The 22582-nt window shown below is 41.3% G+C and overlaps 1 protein-coding gene across 1 annotated transcript in view; it reads left to right on the top strand.

Annotated features, from left to right (window-relative positions):
- LOC124554170 overlaps nt 1–22582 on the top strand; it is a 162772-nt gene that overhangs the window by 58055 nt on the left and 82135 nt on the right. Inside the window, exon 7 of the mRNA XM_047128241.1 lies at nt 8290–8715. Coding sequence (XP_046984197.1) covers nt 8446–8715 — 270 coding nt within the window. The 5' untranslated portion in view covers nt 8290–8445. The remainder of the gene's footprint in view (nt 1–8289; nt 8716–22582) is intronic.

Genomic DNA, 22582 nt, shown 5'->3' with positions numbered 1-22582 from the left:
TTGGTGATGTCGTTTACAGCAAGCTCCATCACTGTCATGCCTCTATTGCTGCCAGAGGTGGTCACACCCCACACTGAGCACATTAACCAGTTTTCGCAATGTGTGCACAAATCTGTAAAGTTTGGAAAAACTAAGAACATTTTCGTCTCTTGTTATGCACGTTGGAGATGTTTACATTCTGTAATTTTTACTTTGTTTCTACGTTGCTCTCACGTGTTTATACTGTTTTGCGACAAAATAAATGCAACCTTGCAAAATTTCCTTTTTTGATTTAATTTTGAACACCAGTGTATTTGTATTGTCTGCTATGCTGATCTGGCAGCAGACATTTAATATTGTGTATCTGCATTGAGAGCGACACTATTGCAAGTGAAGAGGAAGAATTGACGATATGTGGTGCCGTGTCAATTATACTCGAGGAAACAAATAAAATAGAATGAGATCACTTACCGACTTCCGACAAATTTTACCCACAATTTCAAACATTCACCAAACTTTTTCTCACCGCCATCCTCCACAGATGACAAAAAGAAAAATGTTTATCATTTAGTACATTTTCACTTTTTGTGCTGTAAAACTTGGGCATCAGATATTTCTTATAATTTGTTAGCCATCAGTGAATATTTTCGAGGGAGTCTCAGATTTTGCTTCGAGGCTATGTCGTAAGTTAGTGTATAAATTAACAAAATGTGTACAGATAATTTGCAAAATTGTGTATATTTACATAATTATTGCCATATTGAATGTCCTTTTTTCAGATACCAAAATGCCAAGGTGCTGTAGTGTGGCTGGCTGTAAAAGTAATTACAAATCACAAAATGAATCTGTCAGCACATTTACTTTACCCAGTGATGAAGAACTAAAGAAAAAGTGGCTGAGAAAAATTCCGACTGACTTCTCAGAGTTAAAGAACCCTATAATATGCATAAAGCATTTTAGTGAAGACTGCATAGTTAAAACACAGCAGTTCGTAGTTGACGGAGAAGTAAAAACATTTGTAAGAAGTGTTCCAAAACTAAAACCAGATGCAGTGCCGTCGATTTTTCCAAATTTGCACCGATACACGACAACAGCTGGACCCTCGTGCAGGAGGCCGTACGGTGCAGAAAGTGATAATTTTGAAAAAGCAACGGTAAGAAGCTCGAAAGATTACGGGCAGTATAAATGACACAATGTTAATAATATTATGGGAGACTCACATAAATGTTTTTCAATTGGTGCCTGTATAAATAAGAAACAGTGGTTCTGTACTGAGGGTGAAGAAAAGAAAGTGCTGCATTTGAGTCAGCCGTGGGACCCTGCCACTGCCCAGTAGCCCACCACTGCCATAACCTGTCGTGTTGGCGTCGTCTTTTTGTGAAGTGAAGGTAGTTTCACGGAACTAACTCCTCGGAATGATCGTTCTGCAGCCATGTAAACATACAGTGCACAGTACGTTACATTGGTTTGAGGATCAACTGCCAGTCCCTGCACGAAACGTCGATCCTATGCCAGTTTTCCTGCATTTCGTTACAGTTTCCTCTAGATAGCTGTGTCATCGGCATAGAGTGCTCGGTCTCTCTGCTAACTTGCTTAGTGGTGTCTTTGGTGTAAATTATGGTGGTGGTGGTGGTGGTGGTGGTGGTGGTGGTGATTAGTGTTTAACGTCCCGTCGACAACGAGGTCATTAGAGACGGAGCGCAAGCTCGGGTTAGGGAAGGATGGGGAAGGAAATCGGCCGTGCCCTTTCAAAGGAACCATCCCGGCATTTGCCTGAAACGATTTAGGGAAATCACGGAAAACCTAAATCAGGATGGCCGGAGACGGGATTGAACCGTCGTCCTCCCGAATGCGAGTCCAGTGTGCTAACCACTGCGCCACCTCGCTCGGTGTGTAAATTATGTATAGGATGAGGACCTAAGACCAAACCTTGTCATACCCCCACCCATCGCCTCTTAAGAAAGGAATCGATGATCAGATTATATGATCTGGGCATTCTATTTGATCTAGTTTGTGAATGAGTCCATTGTACATCTGGTAGAACACTTTTTCTATATTCGGGAGTATTGCTCATGTGTGTTCGTTCTTCATCCCGGCTATACAGATACGTTCTACCAAGTGAAACGATTGCTGAATGATGGAGCTGTCAGAGTGGAAACGAAACTGCTCAGGCGTGACAATGTTGTTTCCTGTGAGGAACTGGTTGACTCTTCTGGTTAGACTCCTGGTCGACATAACATTTAATTTGACGGGGAGATTCCAAACGGCATAGACACCCGTATCAGTCCTGTAGAAAGTGGCCGCACTGGACTCGGGATAGGTCTCTTCTAATGAGTCCTGGATCTGTATACTTTATTAGAATGGAAACAGCATGTCATTGTGAGTCGAGAGCTGTGTTCAATGTAAAAGTAACCTTACGTGTACCCTAAGGGAATGTTCTTGGATAATTTCTTTTCACAGTATACAGGGTGTTAAAAGGAGGATAAAAGGATACTTTGAGAGTGACAGAAACAGAGGAATCTCCCCCCTTTAGTTTACTGCAGTCTAGAAGTCCTTGAGAGAAGATGTGAGGCTTGAGAATTTTAGTGAATTGCACCCCCCTCCCCTCCACAATGTAAACAAATTACTCTTGTTGTGCGTAAATAGCCAGAAAGACTCATTACTTCATGATCACACAATTGCTAGTCAGTCTGGGATCCTTACAAAGTGTGACAATAGGGGGAATGGAGAAGATTCAAAAAAGAGCAGTGTATTTCATTATAGGTTTGTTTATAAACCACTAAAAGTGTCACGCAGATGCTCAGCCAACTCCAGTGGCAGACACTATAAGAGAGGCGTTGGTGTTGTTTATTGTCAAAATTACAAAGGCATATGTTTCTAGAAGAGTCAAACAATATATTGCTTCGTCATCTGTATGTCCTGCGAAAAGATCACAAAGGAAAAACTGAGTGTGTTTAGAGATCAGACGGAGGCCTACCACTTATCGTTCTTCCAGCAAACTGTTCGCAACTGGAACAGGAAAGGGAGAAGTGACAGTGACAGAATATCTTCCGCTACAGAGCGTAATGTGGCTTGCGGAGTATAACTCTAGATTTGTGTGGAGTTTCAGGGGAGAATGAACATTGACATACTGCACGTTTGTGCAGCAGCAGCAGCACGCGCCATGCTGGGATGTGATAGAATTAGTTACACAACACAGTAACTCGTGGCTTGGATAGCACACGTTAAAATTTCTAAAGTGTTAAGGCTTGTATCTGCACCCTATCTTTGAGGTATGTGTGACATTACCTTTTAACAACACAATGCGAGACTGCGTGTTTTATGTGCTATCCTGAGATCCACTTTGATGCAGATGATGTTAGATTGCTAGAGTGGCTGACACTTTGTCTGGATGTCTCACCCACTGAAAACACCTGTCACAGGTTCCTGAGAGACTGGCTTTCATATACTCATATTACTCGAGCTTATTTAGACTTAATGTGCACTGGGTTGCCACAAATCTCATGCTGATTAGTCATGTAGTCTTCGTACTGCACTATGTCAGTATTATTATTATTATTATTATTATTAGTAGTAGTAGTAGTAGTAGTAGTAGTAGTAGTAGTAGTAGTATTTTCTTCATCGGGCCATCTCAGAATTATTCAAATTTCAGTTTCAGTTCCTTATTTATTGTTCTCTTGTTTTCTTCCAGTATTCTTTCAGCTGTTCGCTTTTGTTTTTAGGAAATGAAGAACACTATATTGCTATTCTACAAGATTAATTTATTCAGGTTAACCAGTTTTCAGCTTAAAATGCTGTCGCTAGTCTTTAACTGTTGTAATCAGAGAAGTTACAATGTTTGTAAACAACATTGCAAAAGATGTTACTCATCTAGACTGAGGAGCGAGTGCACGCACACACACTTGCGTGTGCGCGCGCTCTCACACACACACACACACACACACACAATCAAATGTCATCTTTGACAGTGCGGTGGTAATGCAGTTTAAAAGGTAAAGTTGAATGAAAAATAAATGTAAATGGAGAAAACAGAAAAAAACACTAAATGCAAAAAAAAAAACAGTTATGTAATGTAAAATGTTATGTAGATACTATTTTTTGAGTTCTCTCTTTCCTGGTTTTCTCCTTAGATATGTATTTTATTATTCAACTTTACCTTTTAATTTGCATTAACACCACAGTGTTGGAACATGGCATTTACTGTATGTTTATGCCTCAGTGTAGATGAGTAAAATCATTTTCCAAGGTAAAAAGATTGAGATCTTTGACAACTTAAACCAGTTGGACTGAAGATGGCTTTGTAAGCCAAAAATTGGTTAACCTGAGTAAATTAATCCTGTAGAATATAATAGTATACTGCTTTTCATTTAGTATTGTCTTGTTCTACCAAGAAGCAATGGAAGAATTGGTTAACTATGTTGTGAAAATGAATGTCGTGTGGTGGGAGCCTCCCGGCGGATAGACCTGATCGCCTGGTGTAAGTCTTTCGAGGTGACGCCACTTCAGCAACTTGTGCATCGATGAGGATGAAATTATTATGATAATGATGTTGATGATGAGGGATGATGATGATGATGATGATGATGATGATGATGATGATGATACAAACACCCAGTCCCTGAGCAGAGAAAATCTCTAACCCAATGGAATCAAACCCAGGCCCTCCGGCATGACAAGCCAACGCACTGTCCACTCAGCTACGGTAGCAGACAACTAGGCTGTGTCTTCCGGTCATCTTTTTCTCAACACTTGTGATACATTTCTTTTTCAACAAATTTCCTCTTAATGCCTTATTTTGGTGTCTATTATTTATTTTTAATTTACTAAAATAAGTCTGTGGTCTTTTTGTCTTATTATTAGTTTATTTCATCCAAGGATTATCTCACAATGATATTAGAGTTGTAATAGTCAGTAGCACGCACATGCATCACTAGTTACATTGCCTCCAGGTAAGCAGCGTAATATTTGTCTTACCGAGTTTTAACATTTAACCTCGGATCATACCGCCTAATGCATAATTATGAAAGCATTTTAATTTTATTGTTGTGATCAATAATTATAGGAGACACTAAAATCAATTTTTGTTGCCCATGGAAACCATTAAATAGGCAACCTGTAGCTGTAAAAAACATTTTATTTTGCAGACTACAGCTTTGCTGTTTATGTAGTAAAACTTCAGTATCAGACGTGATATTCTAATGTATTATTTCTTTACTTCAAACTATTTGCAACACAGTTTGCTTATAGCAGCACCCACATATACCACTGAAATATCCCTGAAAAGTTATATCTTTGTACAACATGCAGTTCAAAAGATGTGATGTCATGAACATATCAATGTGTGAAAACTTAGCTCTTGCTTAAAATGGAGCACAACTTCTCTGACTATACTCATCCGGTGCTTCATAATGAAACACTTAGCGACTTTCCAGAGACTTTAAATGTTATTTCAAATATTTTCTTAACTTTTCTCACTTACATCCTTAATGTTAAATATTTAACATTTCAACTCATTCGTAAAGTAATCAAAAGCCTGAAGCTGTGTTATATGGGAGTTCAATTCTTTAAAGAATTCAGGGGCTTACTGGTCGAAATCTAAGATCTGAGAAGCACTCGCTGAAATTACTGTTGAAATGTTACTTCAAACTGTGCACAATTTATCGAAGAAATTGCAGGTATGTTTACACAAAAATTTAGCTTGCCTGCAAGATACCATGTTTGAGAAATAAATTTGCTTTTGTATATTGTTAAATTGGGTGTTTTTTAATATGAGAAGACAAATTTATTTTTCTTAATGATAGTTAAGTCTTTTTTTTTCAATACCCTGTTTCCTCGAATCACCCTGTCTTCTGTTAAAATCTTAGAATCGATGGTCCTCAAAAAGAAGGCACAGAGTTTTTCATTACAGCAAGTGTATGTTAACACACATGGGTGTTACATTACAACACAGTGAACAAAAGCTGAAGCTCTGTATGGAAGCAAAACTTAAAATCCTCAACAGCAAAGGTGATCTGGAAAACATCCTGAAGGAAGAATAATATCTTGGAAAAAAATTGTTTGCTCAAGATACACGAAGGACAGATAAGACTGAAATCCCATAAAGCGATGAAGGAATTGTCGGACCTGACAGCAGACATTAGAAAACAAAAACTGAAAGTTTGTGACAGTGTTCAGGGACTCAAAACAGAGAGGCTTACACAAAAGATTGACGCATATATATTGGATGATGATGATGATGATGATGATGATGATGATGATGATGATGATGCTGCTGCTGGTAATGATGATGATGCCATATGGCCACCTGGCCTAGTTTGAATCTTTCAATTGGACACCATTTCAGTGACTTGAATTCCCCGCCCAATGAAGCACCCAACATACTCAGTCAGGTCACCTAGCCGAGTACTCGGTGGCCCCTACACTGTTTAACTTTGGTGATTGGGCAGGAAATTTTATTTCTATCATGGCAGCTCACTGAGGTACCGTGGGTGCAGTAAGCTAAAAGGACCTAAGTAATCCAGATACAAGCAGTTTGTATAGTAAGTAGTAAAACATTGTCCAAAGATAAACTGTTTGTTAGGACAGGAAGAGCATGAAGTTAAAAACAAAAGATCTTGAACCAAGTGTACTCGAGGGATTAGCCCATGGAGAGTGAGTGAGAACCATATGGAATGCCAGAAACACATGGCTAAACCGAACAGAGTCCATACCCGGATGATGATGATGATGATGATGATGATAACAGTATCAGTAATAAAAATAGCAAACAATAACTACTGCATCAAGTGAGTGCATCTCCAAATCTGTGTTGCATACCAGGGAAACATTACTATGTATTTGACATCAAAAAGGCAGTTGAAACATTATTCATTAATAGCATATATTGCAATGATTAAAGATTACTTAGGGGACTCAGAGTCGTGGTGAATAATGAAAGAGTATTCTGTCGCATTACAAACAGATTGTCTCAGTTACTGCATGTACAAGAGAATCCTGTCCAAAGATGTGAAGTGCATGATAGTAGTGTGTTGCAGTGTGATTTAGTGGCTTCTAACAAACTTCGCACATAATCTCAGAACTCTATTAAACTTCAATCTCTCCCTCTCCCTCACTGTCCCCCCCCCCCCCTCCCCCCCCCCCCCCCCCCCCCCCCCCACACACACACACAAAATGACGAAAGGAAAAAAGTATATCGCTCAGTACACTGACTACATTTTCACTGTTCCTACAGCGAAACTGCCGCATCGGTCATGATATTTTACTTTTATTTCCTTCAGACTAACTCTGTTTGCTGACAGTATCACATTCACCATTGAATGTGCTTCCAAAATTATAACATTGTACGACACACAATTTAGGAAATGTAATGTCATAAACATTGAGATGCATGAAAAACTAGCTTTTGCATAAAATGGAGTGAAAATTACCCTCACTAAAATTCATGCATTGTTTGATAATGAGAACACTTGAGTAATTTCCAACAAATTTGAAACATAATTTCAGACCTTTTCTAAACTTCCTTTCATGATTATCGTCAAAAATTCAGCATGTTTACTTATTTAAAAAGTAATCCGATGTCTAAAGCTGTTTTATGCACTGGAATTTGATTCTTCAAGTAGCAGGGGAAGGGGGGCGTGGTGGTGAGGTAGAAGGTTTACTGCTGGTCACTAAATGGCAATTCGGCATGAACTGGTTTTTGTTTGTTAATCAGTGCTTACAATGTCCCAAGGTTATCAACACAAATTTTAAAAATTTCTCCTTCTCTGAATCTGTACTTGATGCCCCTGTCCCTTTTTGTTTTTGCCAGCTCTTAATGTTTAACCCTAGCAATACCAATGCCTTTTCCATAATGTGTACTGCCAACAAGTGGTACGTTATTTAAAAAATTTAAAAATACAAATTTTGTTAATTGTTTGTCATTTTTCTGAACAACATACTTTTGAAGGATTTAATGATGTGTAATTAGGGCCCAGAGCCTAAAAATATTGACTATGACATTTCTTGTGGAAAGTTTCGTATACTAAGACATATCAATCGGGCTGCAGTTCTTAGACTAAGATTAGCTGAAAAAGTTGAAGCAATTGCAGTCTGGCGGAAGATTTCATTGAAACAATAAGTATTTTCACCAACACTTTTAAAATGTAGGGTATACGATTAGAGTACAATATTTACAAAAGCTGGGCATAAAATAAACCCCCTCTGCCACCCCACCCCCACCCCCCCTTTGGTATAGCGAGGCCAGTATGTGAATGTCGAACGTAGTGCAAGAAATTGTTTATGGTGACATTTTGTTATCTTTTGCACCGACAGGACAACAGTGTTTCCGCCGCCTGCAAATCCAAAGTCACAAGAGGGACCAGCTGCTTGCTGCGGGCTCACCAGTCCGCTGGCCCTCCGCCGTCTCGGAGTCCGTCCTGCAGCCAGTATCACTGTGCAGTGTTTCGATGTGTTACCAATGCCCGCAAGATGCCAGGTGTCGTGTGTCACTCTTTCCCCAAAGACGAACACTTGCGGCGCGAGTGGATCGCGAGGTGCAGGCGGCCCGACTTAATCAACGTGAGAACTGCGCGGGTGTGCTCTGTACATTTTCGGCCAGAGGACTACGTACGAGATTTGAGAAACGAACTTCTCGGATTACCCTTGAGAAAGAAATTAGTACCCACAGCGATACCCAGTCTGAACATTCCGAGGTGGGACGAAGGTGAAATTGTGGAATGCAGGTATATGAGAAAAAAGGTAAGAAGCCAGTGCGTGAAATTATTAATGCTAAAAATGTTTTGCATAAATTAGTTAGGGTTTACCAAATTATGGTACCATGTGCTTGTGATTACCACAAAAACTATATTTTGTGGAGCTGTATATTTTGATATCTAACTGTATATACGGAGTTAGCAACAACAAAACTCGCAGCTTACCACTTCCTACGACTATTTATGAAAGACTCTCGCACAACTAGCGACTAGCTGGTGTAGACTGACTTCTGCCTTTTGTCAGACGGTTACGTATCAGTGCAGTACGAGGAGTGCAGTTCTGCTCGTGGAAAATGTTTTATTCAATTAAGGAAAGATAGCTATAGTTGCACCCTACGTTTGTTCTAAGTTGTTTCAAGAAACACGTAAAGTATTGGTAGAAAAATTTCTGACTGTTGGTATCCCAGTGAAGTAGCTTATAAGATGTGGTTCAAGATGTGTTTGGTTTCAAAGGCAAAACAAAATGGCATTGCTGATGTTCAAAGAAGAGTTACTAACCCCTTCCTGTTCAAGTTAATTCACTGAACGCCAGGTGCTGTATGGTGAGGGACCCTCACGAGATATTTGAACATTCCACTTCCCGATGAGAAAGTTAGTGTACGGTCTGTCATCTGCGGTAATGTATAGTGGGACAACTATTTCCTGATAATGCACATTTTGTACATTGTTATTTTCCAAGAATTCTGTGTACAGTTAACTGACAATGGAAAAAAAGCACTGCTTCTTCCAATAAGACGGGGCAACGTGTCACACGCGAAACATTTCACTGTATCCGTTCATGCAGTGGACAGTAGCTTCTGTGTTCTCCAGATTTATCGACTTCTGGTTGTTACCTTTGGGCTACTTACTTCTGCATGTAATTACCAAATTTTGATGAACTGAAAGTGAACATCAGGCGAGAAACCAATGTATTTGACGACAATGTTTTACTTTAGACAACTCTCCGCATAAGTTGAGAACAAAAATGTGTTGATCCCAGGGTGATCCTTGCGAATATCTTTTGTAACAATAATGTTAATAAATGCAACATTTGAACGACGAGGGTTGGAATTTAAATAATGGCAACTATTTATTCACAACCAATACAAAAGAGTTACGTGGTTGCAGCTGTTACTGTCCTTCAAAGTAGTCACCAGCCTCGCGTAGAACCAGTTGCCATTGATATGGAAGGCATAGTATGCCGTTAGCAGAGCCTGTTCTGTTGATGGTGCGAATGGAGCGGTCTACTTACTGCCTGTCGTATATCTGGAACAGTTCTGGTGCGAATGCCACGAAGTGGTTCCTCAATCTTCAGAATCAAATCAAAGTCACAAGGACTTTAGTCAAGGGAGTATGATGGATGGTACAGTACTTCTCAGTCCCATCGACTGAACAGAGCAGCCACAGCTTGCGTTGTATGCGCCCGCACATTGTCGTGCAAAATGATGGGTGGGTTGCGCGGGAAGTGTCACCACTTCTTTTGCAAAGCTGGTCGCAGGTGATGCTCCCAAAAACGAACAGTAATACTCTGCATTGGTGGTCTGCCATGGAGGAATGTGATGCGTTAGGATAACACCATCAGCCGTACACGAGAATCACCATAACTTTGGACCGTTCCATTCGCGCCGTCAACAGAACAGGCTCTGCTAACAGTATACTATGCCTTCCACATCGCTGGCAACGGGTTCTACCTAATGCTGGTGACTACTTTGAAGGACAGTAACAGGTGCAAACATGTAGCTCTTTGGTATCAGTTGTGAATAAATAGTTGCCACTATTTAAGTTCCAAGCCTTGTACATATAATTCATTCCAACATAATTTATCGATTCTGCAGTGATTAAGCGATGGGTTCAGCTTTATATTGTTCACTTTGCTTCTGTGTGTTTTCTCTTAAGGGGACCACACCCTGCCTATCTAACCCATGATAATTTACACAAGTATTTGACCCATTTCTGAAAAAAAATATTTGATGCAGGACCTTAATATTTTTACTGTATGTTACATGATGCTAAAAGAGTCAACTGTACTAAAATCTGTTGTATCCATTTTATAATTTTTAAGAAATACTTTTTTAAATTTATTAACAAAAAATATTAGGTTTTTTTGTGAACTTCCTAATGTGGGAATGTTAATGAATGTAGTACCAGAGGCGGCTTTTTAAGTTATGCAGTCTCTGAAAATTTCATTCATTTATCTATGATAGTTTCTGATATAATGGGGCATATGTACTGAAAATTTTAGTTTGTAGGGAACTGACTTCAAAGAAAAAGGTTTTGAAATTTGTTACTTACAGTTAATTAAAACTGTCCTGCTTCATATGATGGCCCTTCTTTGGCCTCTAGCAGGTCTTCCACCTTCTTTTTCACCTTCCTGGATGTTTGTCTTGATTTTTTGGCCATATTAGATGCAGACCTATCGGCATCTGCTATCCCCACTTTATCCCAATGTTGCAGCCCAGTGATCATATTTTCACCAGGATTAAGTCCCAGCTTCTTCAGTACCCAACACTTTCCAATATTACCACACCTGAATGTAATAACAGCATCATTGTTTGCATGCCTACAATTACAATTTTAGGAAGGCGGTTCCAAATTATGCTGTTGACATTCATTTGGGTTCTGTGTCTGCCCGTGCAGACGTTCCCTTAGAAGGTCAGGATGAGCCAAGTCTCTGAAAATAGGTTTAACTGATGTAATAACTGCAGCAGGAAGAGAGTGCTGGTGAGAATAAGATTCTCCAGTTGCCTGAGTCCTATTGTATTTGTACCACGAATTTTCTCCTGATGGACACAATCCATGACATGGCTTATCATCAATAGAGGACTTGTGGAAGAATATGGCCCAAACATCTCTCTTCATTGTCTCCATATTTTCTTTATTTCTCCTAATTGCCTGCCCATAGTATACCTGTAAGTTTTATATAATAACTCGCAATCTCACTTAAACCAAACTAACCGCACGTTCTAAAGCATGTTGTTTACAAACAGCAGAAACATGTAATACTGACCGTTGCATTCCAAGGATAGCCAACATACCCAGGAGTAAAAAAATATCCCTAACGTGCAATGTAGGGGATATAAAGATCTAAAATATATGCAGAAAAGTGGGTGACAAAAAAGTGGGCGTGGCACATAAACGCACGTGGTAGGAAAATGCTCTTTAAATGCTCAAAAAAAATTTTTTCAGTAAAATCGTTTTCAGAAAATCGATTTCCCCCCCCCCGAGTCACAGTGTGGTCCCCTTAACTGGGAGGTTCTTTCTGGGAATATTATAATGATAAAGATTTGTAACAGTCTGCATGACATCATAGTGTGTGTGTTCTTGATTATTTGTTTGCTATAGCGTTGACCAGCGATGCCTTTTCACCCGAGGCTATAGAGAATCCTCAGATCCAGTAATCCAATAATTAAATTACATTTTGATGGTGTACTTTCGGGTGAGTTGTTGTTCCCATGTCATGCACAGTATTTCAGTGCCAAACCCAGTGGGGTTCTCGAGTTGCTGATAGTTGTGCTGTTAACATGTTCTTGCTGCCTGGACTCAGCACATGGCATATTGTCAGTCTCATGCTGCTATTTATAGCTAAGTCCAACTCCTAGTGCTCTCTACACTGTTTTATGCTCTTCTGGTTTTCAAATCTCTCACTGACATTCCGAGAAAGGAGCACTGTCTCTCAGTATTTCCCAGCTCTGGTGGATGTGGTGACTATCGAGGTTTTAATAAGTAAAGTACTGTACCCAAGCCTTTTTTAAATTGAAATCTCATCCATGTTTGTTAAATTTTCCTTCACCTTTACTTTGATAGACTGCACAATTAAGCTCTCCCAGAAACATAGTGTCTGCAACACAATACTGGTCAGTGAAACATGCTGATTATTATGTATTGTAGGAGTCGACCAAATCTTTCTGATATTTGGGTAGCGTAAAAGGGAGATTCAAACTCTCAATCATCTATAAAAATTGATGCGGCTATAAAAATTGGTACGCGACTGGCAATAGTTGAGTCTGGTTTGAGTCCAGGCAACAAGTACATATGAGGTGCGACAATAAACTAATGAGTGCTTACCGTTTTAGTCAAGTTTGGTGTTGTCTCCTTCAAAGTAGTTCCCTTCTGATTGCACACACTTTTTCCAGCACTTCTATCATTTATGATAACATTTCTGGGACTTATCTTCTGTAATATCCTCCAAGACCCTCGTCACAGCTTTTTGGACATTTCGTGTTGTTTGAAAATGTTGTCTCTTGACTGTTGTTTTGACTCTTGGAAATAGAAAAAAGTCCCATGGAGTGATATCTGGCGAATAAGGTGGTTGTGGTAGTACTGAAATTTGTTTTGAGGTTAAATATTGCTGTACTGACAGAGCAGTATAATGGCGCATTATCATGATGCAGAATCCAATTATCAGCAATGTTGGCATGGACACAAAGAACTCTTTTTTACAAAGTCTTTGTAAAATTTCTGTGTAGTAATATTTGTTAACTGTTTTTCCAGGAGGCACCCACTCTTCATGAACAGTTCCTGTGGAATCAAAGCAGCACACAAGCATGCATTTTACTTTTGACTTTGACATGCGAGCTTCTTTTGGTCTGGGTGATCCCTTTGAGCACCATTGCGAACTTTGGTGTTTTGTCTCTGGATCGTACTGGAAAAAAAAAAAAACAACTTTCATCACCAGTGATAACACAGCTCAACAATTCTGGATTGACTTCCGTTTGCTATAACAGATCGGCTGCCACATCTTAGTGTTTCTCGCTGTTGTGGTGTGAGATTTTTGGGGACCATTTTTGCACAAATCTTTCTCATACCAAGATCTTCAGTTATTATTAGACGAACCGTTTCTCGATTCATGTTCAGTTCTTCTGCAATCATTTTCACGGATAATCTTCGATCAGATCATACGAGTTCATGAACCCTGGCAAAGTTGACATCCATCCGTGAGGCTGATGCTTGTCCATAGTGGTTTTCATCTTCAACATTCGTTCTGCCTTCACTAAACATTTTATGCCAACAAAAACTTGAGCTCTTGACATAACTTCCTCTCCAAAAGCCTTTTGAAGCTCACCATAAGTTGTCGTCACATTTTCACCCAATTTAATGCAGAAAGAAGTGGCATACCATTGCGCAGTATTGTGCGGTTCCATTTCCGTGACGAGAGATACAAACACATGTTAACTTATTACAGCACAACTCACGACTGAGCAGTTGTGTCTATGGGCCGCTTTGACTAGAAGCAGCTTACAGACCGAGGTCAAAGATATTGGGCCTACGCAAGCCTGCAGGCATGCCACATCTTGCAAAGAAAATCAGTCTCATTACTTTATTGTCACACCTCGTATATGGTCACGGATGTGCCAGAGAATATGATGAGTCGCTGTGGGAAGATTGAAGAAGCTAAAGTAACCAATAGGTAACTGGCATTGCACCTGGAAAGGAGAGTGGCCCCACCAACTGACTAAAACATGTGTAATCAGGAGTTGCTGAGTACAGAACAGTGTTGCAAGACCAGGTTTGTCACAGACCTTGTCCATTGATCAAAAAGGTCAAGCCGCCAGGTGTTTATGAGAGAATTGACGGTGCTAAGAGATACCTTAGGTGCCAAAGGGACTGATGAACAGATTCAGTTCAGGTCTAATAGACACACGCGCAGTACACAATAGTTAAAAAGAGGAGGACTGCGATTTCTCAGAAGGATGGTGAAAAAGTATGAGAGTTTGGCAGCTACATCTATACTCTGAAGGTGATATTTGCAGAGGGTACTTCGTGTAGAGCTATCTGATGCTCACTTCCCTGTTCCATTGACAAATGGTGCACGGGAAGAATGATTGTCAGTAAAAATTCGTAGGAGCTATAATCTCTCAGATTTTCTCGATGTCACATTTTGTGAGATGTATGTTGGGGAAAGGAATATGTTGTCCGACTCTTCTCAGAACGTACTGTCTCAGAATTTCAGCAGTAAGCATCTGTGATGCACAACGCACCTCTTGTAGCGTCTGTCCTGCAGTTCGTCAAGTATCTCCATAAAGCTCTTGTGCCAATCAAACGATTCTGTGACAAAATGCATTGATCTTCATTGGATCTTCTCTGTCATTGCTTTCAGTCCTACTCAGTAACAGTCCCAGATTGTTGTACAGTACTCAAGAATTTGTAGAACTAGTGTGTTGCAAGCCACCTTTTTTCGTCAATGACCTGTACTTTCCTTAAGATTCTTGCTATTAATTTCAGCCTGGCATTTGCTTTTCCAATTAGTTGTTTTATGTGGTGATTTCACATTAGGTCCCTCAGCATTGTTATTCCTAAATATTTTACGTTCAATACTGTTTGCAGCAATTCATCATCAATAATGTAGAAGTACAGTATCTGCCCCATTCATCACTCCTCTACAGGTCGTTCTGCAAATCGCTACATTTTCTGGCATTGCCACCTTCTTGCAGACAACCACATAATCTGTCGGTAGCCTTAGAGAGCTTTTTACGCTTTATACTAGATAGATTTTACAGTCTCTTGGGGGTAAGAGTGCAGATATTTTTATTTGTGGCTAGGTACTGTTTACTGAACATCATCACACCAGTATTTACTTTGTTTGCAGACTAACAATTAAGCTAATGCTTCAAAGTATTATATGTGATCGAAAGTGTCCAGACACCTGGCTGAAAATGACTTAAAAGTTCGTGGCGTCCTCCATCGGCAATGCTGGAGTTCAGTGTGGTGTTGCCCCACCCTTAGTCTCGATGATAGCTTCAACTCTTGCAGGAATACAGTGTGTAAACTTTTAGATGGCAGACGTCTCCCCAGTCCTGAATCGGTAGAAGGCGGTAAACGTCGGGGGGCTTCGGTAGGCACGCAGTTTCGACTGCTGCCAACATTACATAGCCGACTGTGTTGTACGAGGTAGCCATTGTCGTCTGCTTCGTTATTGTTTTGCGCTGTACTGTTCTGCGTGTTTTTATTGTGCAGTTGTGCTAAACATTATCAAAATGAGTGAAGAGGCAGTTGCTGGCCCATCTCGGGAGTCGCCAAGAACCCCTACCGGTAGGCCTACGGTTAGAAGGAAACCAGTATTACGTAGCGATGCTCGCAAAATTATATTGCGTGTGATTGAATGCTGCGAAAGGGAAAGGGAGCAGAAAAAACTGCTTCACCCCATTTACAAATCTTCAGTGAGAGCTGCTACTTACACAGGAAAAAGCATGCGTAGCATTGGAAGATTCAAACAGTTTTCCAAGAATCATCCTGGCGTATCACCACAGACGCCTGGCAAGAAAAGGTGAGTTTCCATTTCAGATATTTTGTTCGCGATCACTTTGAAGGAGCCCCCTATTTCGTCCGAATTACCTTATATTTCATTTTTCCTTGCTACCATATTGCTTTGTGTGGAAACACCACTGGTTACTGTATTATTTCGAAACACATTCAATTTACAGTACATTTCCAAATGGTTTGTGAGCACATAGTAGACAAACATACATACATTCATTTTTATTTATATAGGTTTTAATGTACATGACGATTTCAGTTTCGTTTACGAACAACATTTAAAGCGAGTTTTACTTCCAAGCCTTTCGTCTGCTTTCGTGTAAGCATGACGCGCAATTTGTAGTGCCAGCACTGCAACTGGTAGGCGTGCCTTGTCCCCCCCCATTTCCCCCGTTACCCAATTGCTCCTCTCTCCTCGCCAGCCAATGCTTGCTTCCTCCTCTCCCCGCACTCCCCTCACAACTCTGCCGTCTTACAGTTAACACACTGTACTTTCAATCAGGTGTTCGAAGGTTTCTTGGGAAATGGCAGTGCTGCACCGAGACATCTGAAAACATCCTAAACGTGTTCTCTAACATTCAGGTCAGGGCCCTGTACAGGTCAGTCCATTACAGGGAAGTTACTGTCGTGTAACCACTCCGCCACAGGCCGTGCATTATGAACAGGTGCTCGATTGTGTTGCAATCGCCATCCCCAAATTGCTCTCCAACAATAGGAAGAAGGCACTTAAAACATCAATGTAGGCCTGTGCCATGATAGTGCTATCCAAAACAACAAAGGATGCAAGCCCCCTCCATGAAAACCACGACCGCACCATAATATCACTGCCTCTGAATTTTACTGTTGGCAGTATACACACTGGCAGATGACGTTAACCGGGCATTCGCCATACCAACACCCTGTCATCAGATTGTGTACCATGATTCGAACTCCACACAACATTTTTCCATTGTTAAATCGTCCAGTGTTTATGCTCCTTGCAGAAGGCAAGGTGTCGTTTGGCATTTACTGGTATGACGTGTGGCTTACGTGTAGCTGCTCGACCATGAAATCAGAGTTTTCTCACTTCCCACCTACCTGTCACAGTACCTGCAGTGGATCCTGATGCAGTTTGGAATTCCTGTGTGATGGTTTAGATAGATGTCTGCCTATTACACATTAGGACTATCTTCAACTGTCGGCAGTCTCTTGTCAGTCAACAGATGAGGTCGGCCTGTACAGTTTTGTGCTGTATGTGTCCCTTCACTTTTCCACTTCACTATCACATCGGAAACAGTGGACCTGGAGATGTTTAGGAGTGTGGGAATATCATGTACATACGTGTGCCACAATTCTACTCTCACGATGTCTAATGTGTAATGGGACCCCTTAGGGATATGGCAGCAAGACAGGGGAAGAAAACCAATGTGCACTCCGTGTGCATACCGGGGGGAGTCATTCCAGATGTGGAAAGGGTCCTTCCGGATGCAATGAAGGGTACAGGGTGCACCCATCTGCAGGTGGTCGCTCATGTCGGCACCAATGATGTGTGTCGCTATGGATCGGAGGAAATCCTCTCTGGCTTCCGGCGGCTATCTGGTTTGGTGAAGACTGCCAGTTTCGCTAGCGGGATGAAAGCAGAGCTCACCATCTGCAGCATCGTCGACAGGACTGACTGCGGACCTTTGGTACAGAGCCGAGTGGAGGGTCTGAATCAGAGGCTGAGACAGTTCTGCGACCGTGTGGGCTGCAGATTCCTTGGCTTGCGCCATGGGGTGGTGGGGTTTCGGGTTCCGCTGGATAGGTCAGGAGTCCACTACACGCAACAAGCGGCTACACGGGTAGCAGGGGTTGTGTGGCGTGGGCTGGGCGGTTTTTTAGGTTAGATGGCCTCGGGCAGGTACAGAAAGGGCAACAGCCTCAACGGGTGCAGGGCAAAGTCAGGACATGCGGGGAACAAGCAGCAATCGGTATTGTAATTGTAAACTGTCGAAGCTGCGTTGGTAAAGTACCGGAACTTCAAGCGCTGATAGAAAGCACCGAAGCTGAAATCGTTATAGGTACAGAAAGCTGGTTGAAGCCAGAGAGAAATTCTGCCGACATTTTTACAAAGGTACAGACGGTGTTTAGAAAGGATAGATTGCATGCAACCGGTGGTGGAGTGTTTGTCGCTGTTAGTAGTAGTTTATCCTGTAGTGAAGTAGAAGTGGATAGTTCCTGTGAATTATTATGGGTGGAGGTTACACTCAACAACCGAGCTAGGTTAATAATTGGCTCTTTTTACCGACCTCCCGACTCAGCAGCATTAGTGGCAGAACAACTGAGAGAAAATCTGGAATACATTTCACATAAATTTCCTCAGCGTGTTATAGTCTTAGGTGGAGATTTCAATTTACCAGATATAGACTGGGACACTCGGATGTTTAGGACAGGTGGTAGGGACAGAGCATCGAGTGACATTATACTGAGTGCACTATCCGAAAATTACCTCGAGCAATTAAACAGAGAACCGACTCGTGGAGATAACATCTTGGACCTACTGATAACATCTTGGACCTACTGATAACAAACAGACCCGAACTTCTCGACTCTGTATGTGCAGAACAGGGAATCAGTGATCATAAGGCCGTTGCAGCATCCCTGAATATGGAAGTTAGTAGGAATATAAAAAAAGGGAGAAGGTTTATCTGTTTAGCAAGAGTAATAGAAGGCAGATTTCAGACTACCTAACAGATGAAAACGAAAATTTCTGTTCCGACACTGACAATGTTGAGTGTTCATGGAAAAAGTTCAAGACAATCGTAAAATGGGTTTTAGACAGGTACGTGCCGAGTAAAACTGTGAGGGACGGGAAAAACCCACCGTGGTACAACAACAAAGTTAGGAAACTACTGCGAAAGCAAAGAGAGCTTCACTCTAAGTTTAAACGCAGCCAAAACCTCTCAGACAAACAGAAGCTAAACAATGTCAAAGTTAGCGTAAGGAGGGCCATGCGTGAAGCGTTCAGTGAATTCGAAAGTAAAATTCTATGTACCGACTTGACAGAAAATCCTAGGAAGTTCTGGTCTTACGTTAAATCAGTAAGTGGCTCGAAACAGCATATTCAGACACTCCGGGATGATGATGGCATTGAAACAGAGGATGATGAAGATTTCGGCAGAAGTGCCAACACCGTGTTGTTTGAGGAAGCCGAAATGCACGTTATAAGCTCACGCAGGATGGCGTGAGGTCTGAAACAGGATACGTAATGAATGGTATAAAGAAAAGTACGTAGCTGCTGGAATACTTAACTTTAATCCTCAATTGGTGAACATTGGTCTTGTTACTGTACGTGCTTCGTTAGATACATAGCAAAGGATAAATGGCGCCTTGCTAGGTTGTAGCAATTGACTTAGCTGAAGGCTATGCTAACTATCGTCTCGGCAAATGAGAGCGTAATTCTCAGTGAACCTTTCCTAGCAACGTCGGCTGTACAACTGTGGCGAGTGCTAGTACGTCTCTCTAGACCTGCCGTGTGGTGGCGCTCGGTCTGCAATTACTGACAGTGGCGACACGCGGGTCCGTCGTACACTAGTGGACCGCGGCCGATTTAAAAGGCTACCACCTAGCAAGTGTGGTGTCTGGCGGTGACACCACAGATGACACGCGTAAAGCTGAAATACTAAACACCTTTTTCCAAAGCTGTTTCACAGAAGAAGACCGCACTGCAGTTCCTTCTCTAAATCCTCGCACAAACGAAAAAATGGCTGACATCGAAACAAGTGTCCATGGAATAGAAAAGCAACTGGAATCACTCAACAGAGGAAAGTCCACTGGACCTGACGGGATACCAATTAGATTCTACACAGAGTACGCGAAAGAACTTGCCCCCCTTCTAACAGCCGTGTACCGCAAGTCTCTAGAGGAACGGAAGGTTCCAAATGATTGGAAAAGAGCACAGGTAGTCCCAGTCTTCAAGAAGGGTCGTTGAGCAGATGCGCAAAACTATAGACCTATATCTCTGACGTCGATCTGTTGTAGAATTTTAGAACATGTTTTTTGCTAGAGTATCATGTCGTTTTTGGAAACCCAGAATCTACTACGTAGGAATCAACATGGATTCCGGAAACAGTGATCGTGTGAGACCCAACTCGCTTTATTTGTTCATGAGACCCAGAAAATATTAGATACGGGCTCCCAGGTAGATGCTATTTTTCTTGACTTCCGGAAGGCGTTCGATACAGTTTCGCATTGTCGCCTGATAAACAAAGTAAGAGCCTACGGAATATCAGACCAGCTGTGTGGCTGGATTGAAGAGTTTTTAGCAAACAGAACACAGCATGTTGTTATCAATGGAGAGACGTCTACAGACATTAAAGTAACCTCTGGCGTGCCACAGGGGAGTGTTATGGGACCATTGCTTTTCACAATGTATATAAATGACCTAGTAGATAGTGTCGGAAGTCCCATGCGGCTTTTCGCGGATGATGGTGTAGTATACAGAGAAGTTGCAGCATTAGAAAATTGTAGTGAAATGCAGGAAGATCTGCAGCGGATAGGCACTTGGTGCAGGTAGTGGCAACTGACCCTTAACATAGACAAATGTAGTGTATTGCGAATACATAGAAAGAAGGATCCTTTATTGTATGATTATATGATAGCGGAACAAACACTGGTAGCAGTTACTTCTGTAAAATATCTGGGAGTATGCGTGCGGAACGATTTGAAGTGGAATGATCGTATAAAATTAATTGTTGGTAAGGCGGGTACCAGGTTGAGATTCATTGGGAGAGTCCTTAGAAAATGTAGTCCATCACAAAGGAGGTGGCGTACAAAACACTCGTTCGCCCTGTACTTGAGTATTGCTCATCAGTGTGGGATCCGTACCAGATCGGGTTGACGGAGGAGATAGAGAAGATCCAAAGAAGAGCGGCGCGTTTCGTCACAGGGTTATTTGGTAACCGTGATAGCGTTACGGAGATGTTTAAAGAACTCAAGTGGCAGACTCTGCAAGAGAGGCGCTCTGCATCGCGGTGTAGCTTGCTCGCCAGGTTTCGAGAGGGTGCGTTTCTGGATGAGGTATCGAATATATTACTTCCCCTTACTTATACCTCCCGAGGAGATCACGAATGTAAAATTAGAGGGATTAGAGCGCGCACGGAGGCTTTCAGACAGTCGTTCTTCCCGCAAACCATACGCGACTGGAACAGGAAAGGGAGGTAATGACAGTGGCACGTAAAGTGCCCTCCGCCACACACCGTTGGGTGGCTTGCGGAGTATAAATGTAGAATGTAGATGTAGACCACTGAGGTTGCATACATGGAGTACCTGGCAGCACAAGTCCGGATATGTTTGATCACATAGTGTACATTGTCTCCCTGGTTTGGCACATTATTGTGTTGACATGGCAACTGGACTACAGAACTGAGAACTCTGAGTGGATCTTATGTAGGTTCACACACCTATTAAGAAGGCCCATACACATTTTCGGCCTCGATATTTCACCATTTTCCCCAGGCATCGAGGGCAGAATTTTTTTTATATATATGGGCCCATATATATATATATATATATATATATATATATATATATATATATATATATATATATATATATATATATATATATATATATATGGGCCCACAGGTGAAGTTTAGGTGAGTACAACTACAGTATAGCATGACCGTGCTCTTCATACATTGCTACAATCCCTCTACTGCGTGAGTGGGTGAAATCTCATTAAGCTTTGGCCGAACAGGTGCAGACTTAATGTTGATTTTAAGATGTGCACAAGCAAATGGGCTGTTCTTCTGGAATCTGGTGACCGGTATACTGCAGCTCTGTCAGTACTGTGCTGGGTGTTGGAAATGTCAATTTCTGTAGGTCATTAACCCATTAATGGCCAAGCATTAAAACAATGATTAAAACATGTTTATTTGATCTAATTGTACATTAATACAGTCAAAAATATACAAAAAAGAAATAGACAGGTCATAATTACAGTGTAGCAAAATGTTGCATTTATGCAGCTTTGGGTATGTAAGGAGCCTTATTTTGTTTCTTATGAAGTTGTTGAGAAAGAGTTTGAATCAATGTAAATATGCAGTCTGAAGTCACGAATGAAAATTTGTACAAACGCCACGATTCGAACCCAGGTCTCCTGCTTGCTAGGCAGTTGCACTAACCACTAAGCGAACGGCGAATTCTAGCCTTAGTACAAATTTTCATTCATTGTCAGCACACATGTATATGTCATACGTGTTTGAGACTTGTCAGGGTCTCTGGAACCGTACAGTTTCGTCAGTTCGAATGGAGCCGGACATTACGTGTTTTACATTTGTAAACTGGCGTACTTTTACACGACCTACATTTTCCCTTGCTTTGTTTTCCCTCTTCTGTTATATGTGCTGAATCATAATAGCTCGCTTTCTTCAGAAGAGAAGTTTTGTAATGTTGCACATAAGTGAATTTCTCTCTGCCCTGAGGGACTGCAGTTTCATTATTTTGTTCATTCTCAACCGCAGTATCTTCAGATGTCGTTAGAGTCTTGAGTAAGTATGATCAAAATTCGAGTTGGGACAAATTTTCATCATTCGTAAGATGGCATATTTTCCAAGAATTGCCAGTTACACTGTCTATAGAGCTGGTGAAGAGAGGCCACC

The sequence above is a fragment of the Schistocerca americana genome, chromosome 11 (genome assembly GCF_021461395.2).
Source record: "Schistocerca americana isolate TAMUIC-IGC-003095 chromosome 11, iqSchAmer2.1, whole genome shotgun sequence".
Lineage (NCBI taxonomy): Eukaryota > Metazoa > Arthropoda > Insecta > Orthoptera > Acrididae > Schistocerca > Schistocerca americana.
The sequence above is the reverse complement of the archived record's forward strand: the minus strand, read 5'-3'. Positions and strand labels throughout refer to the sequence as shown.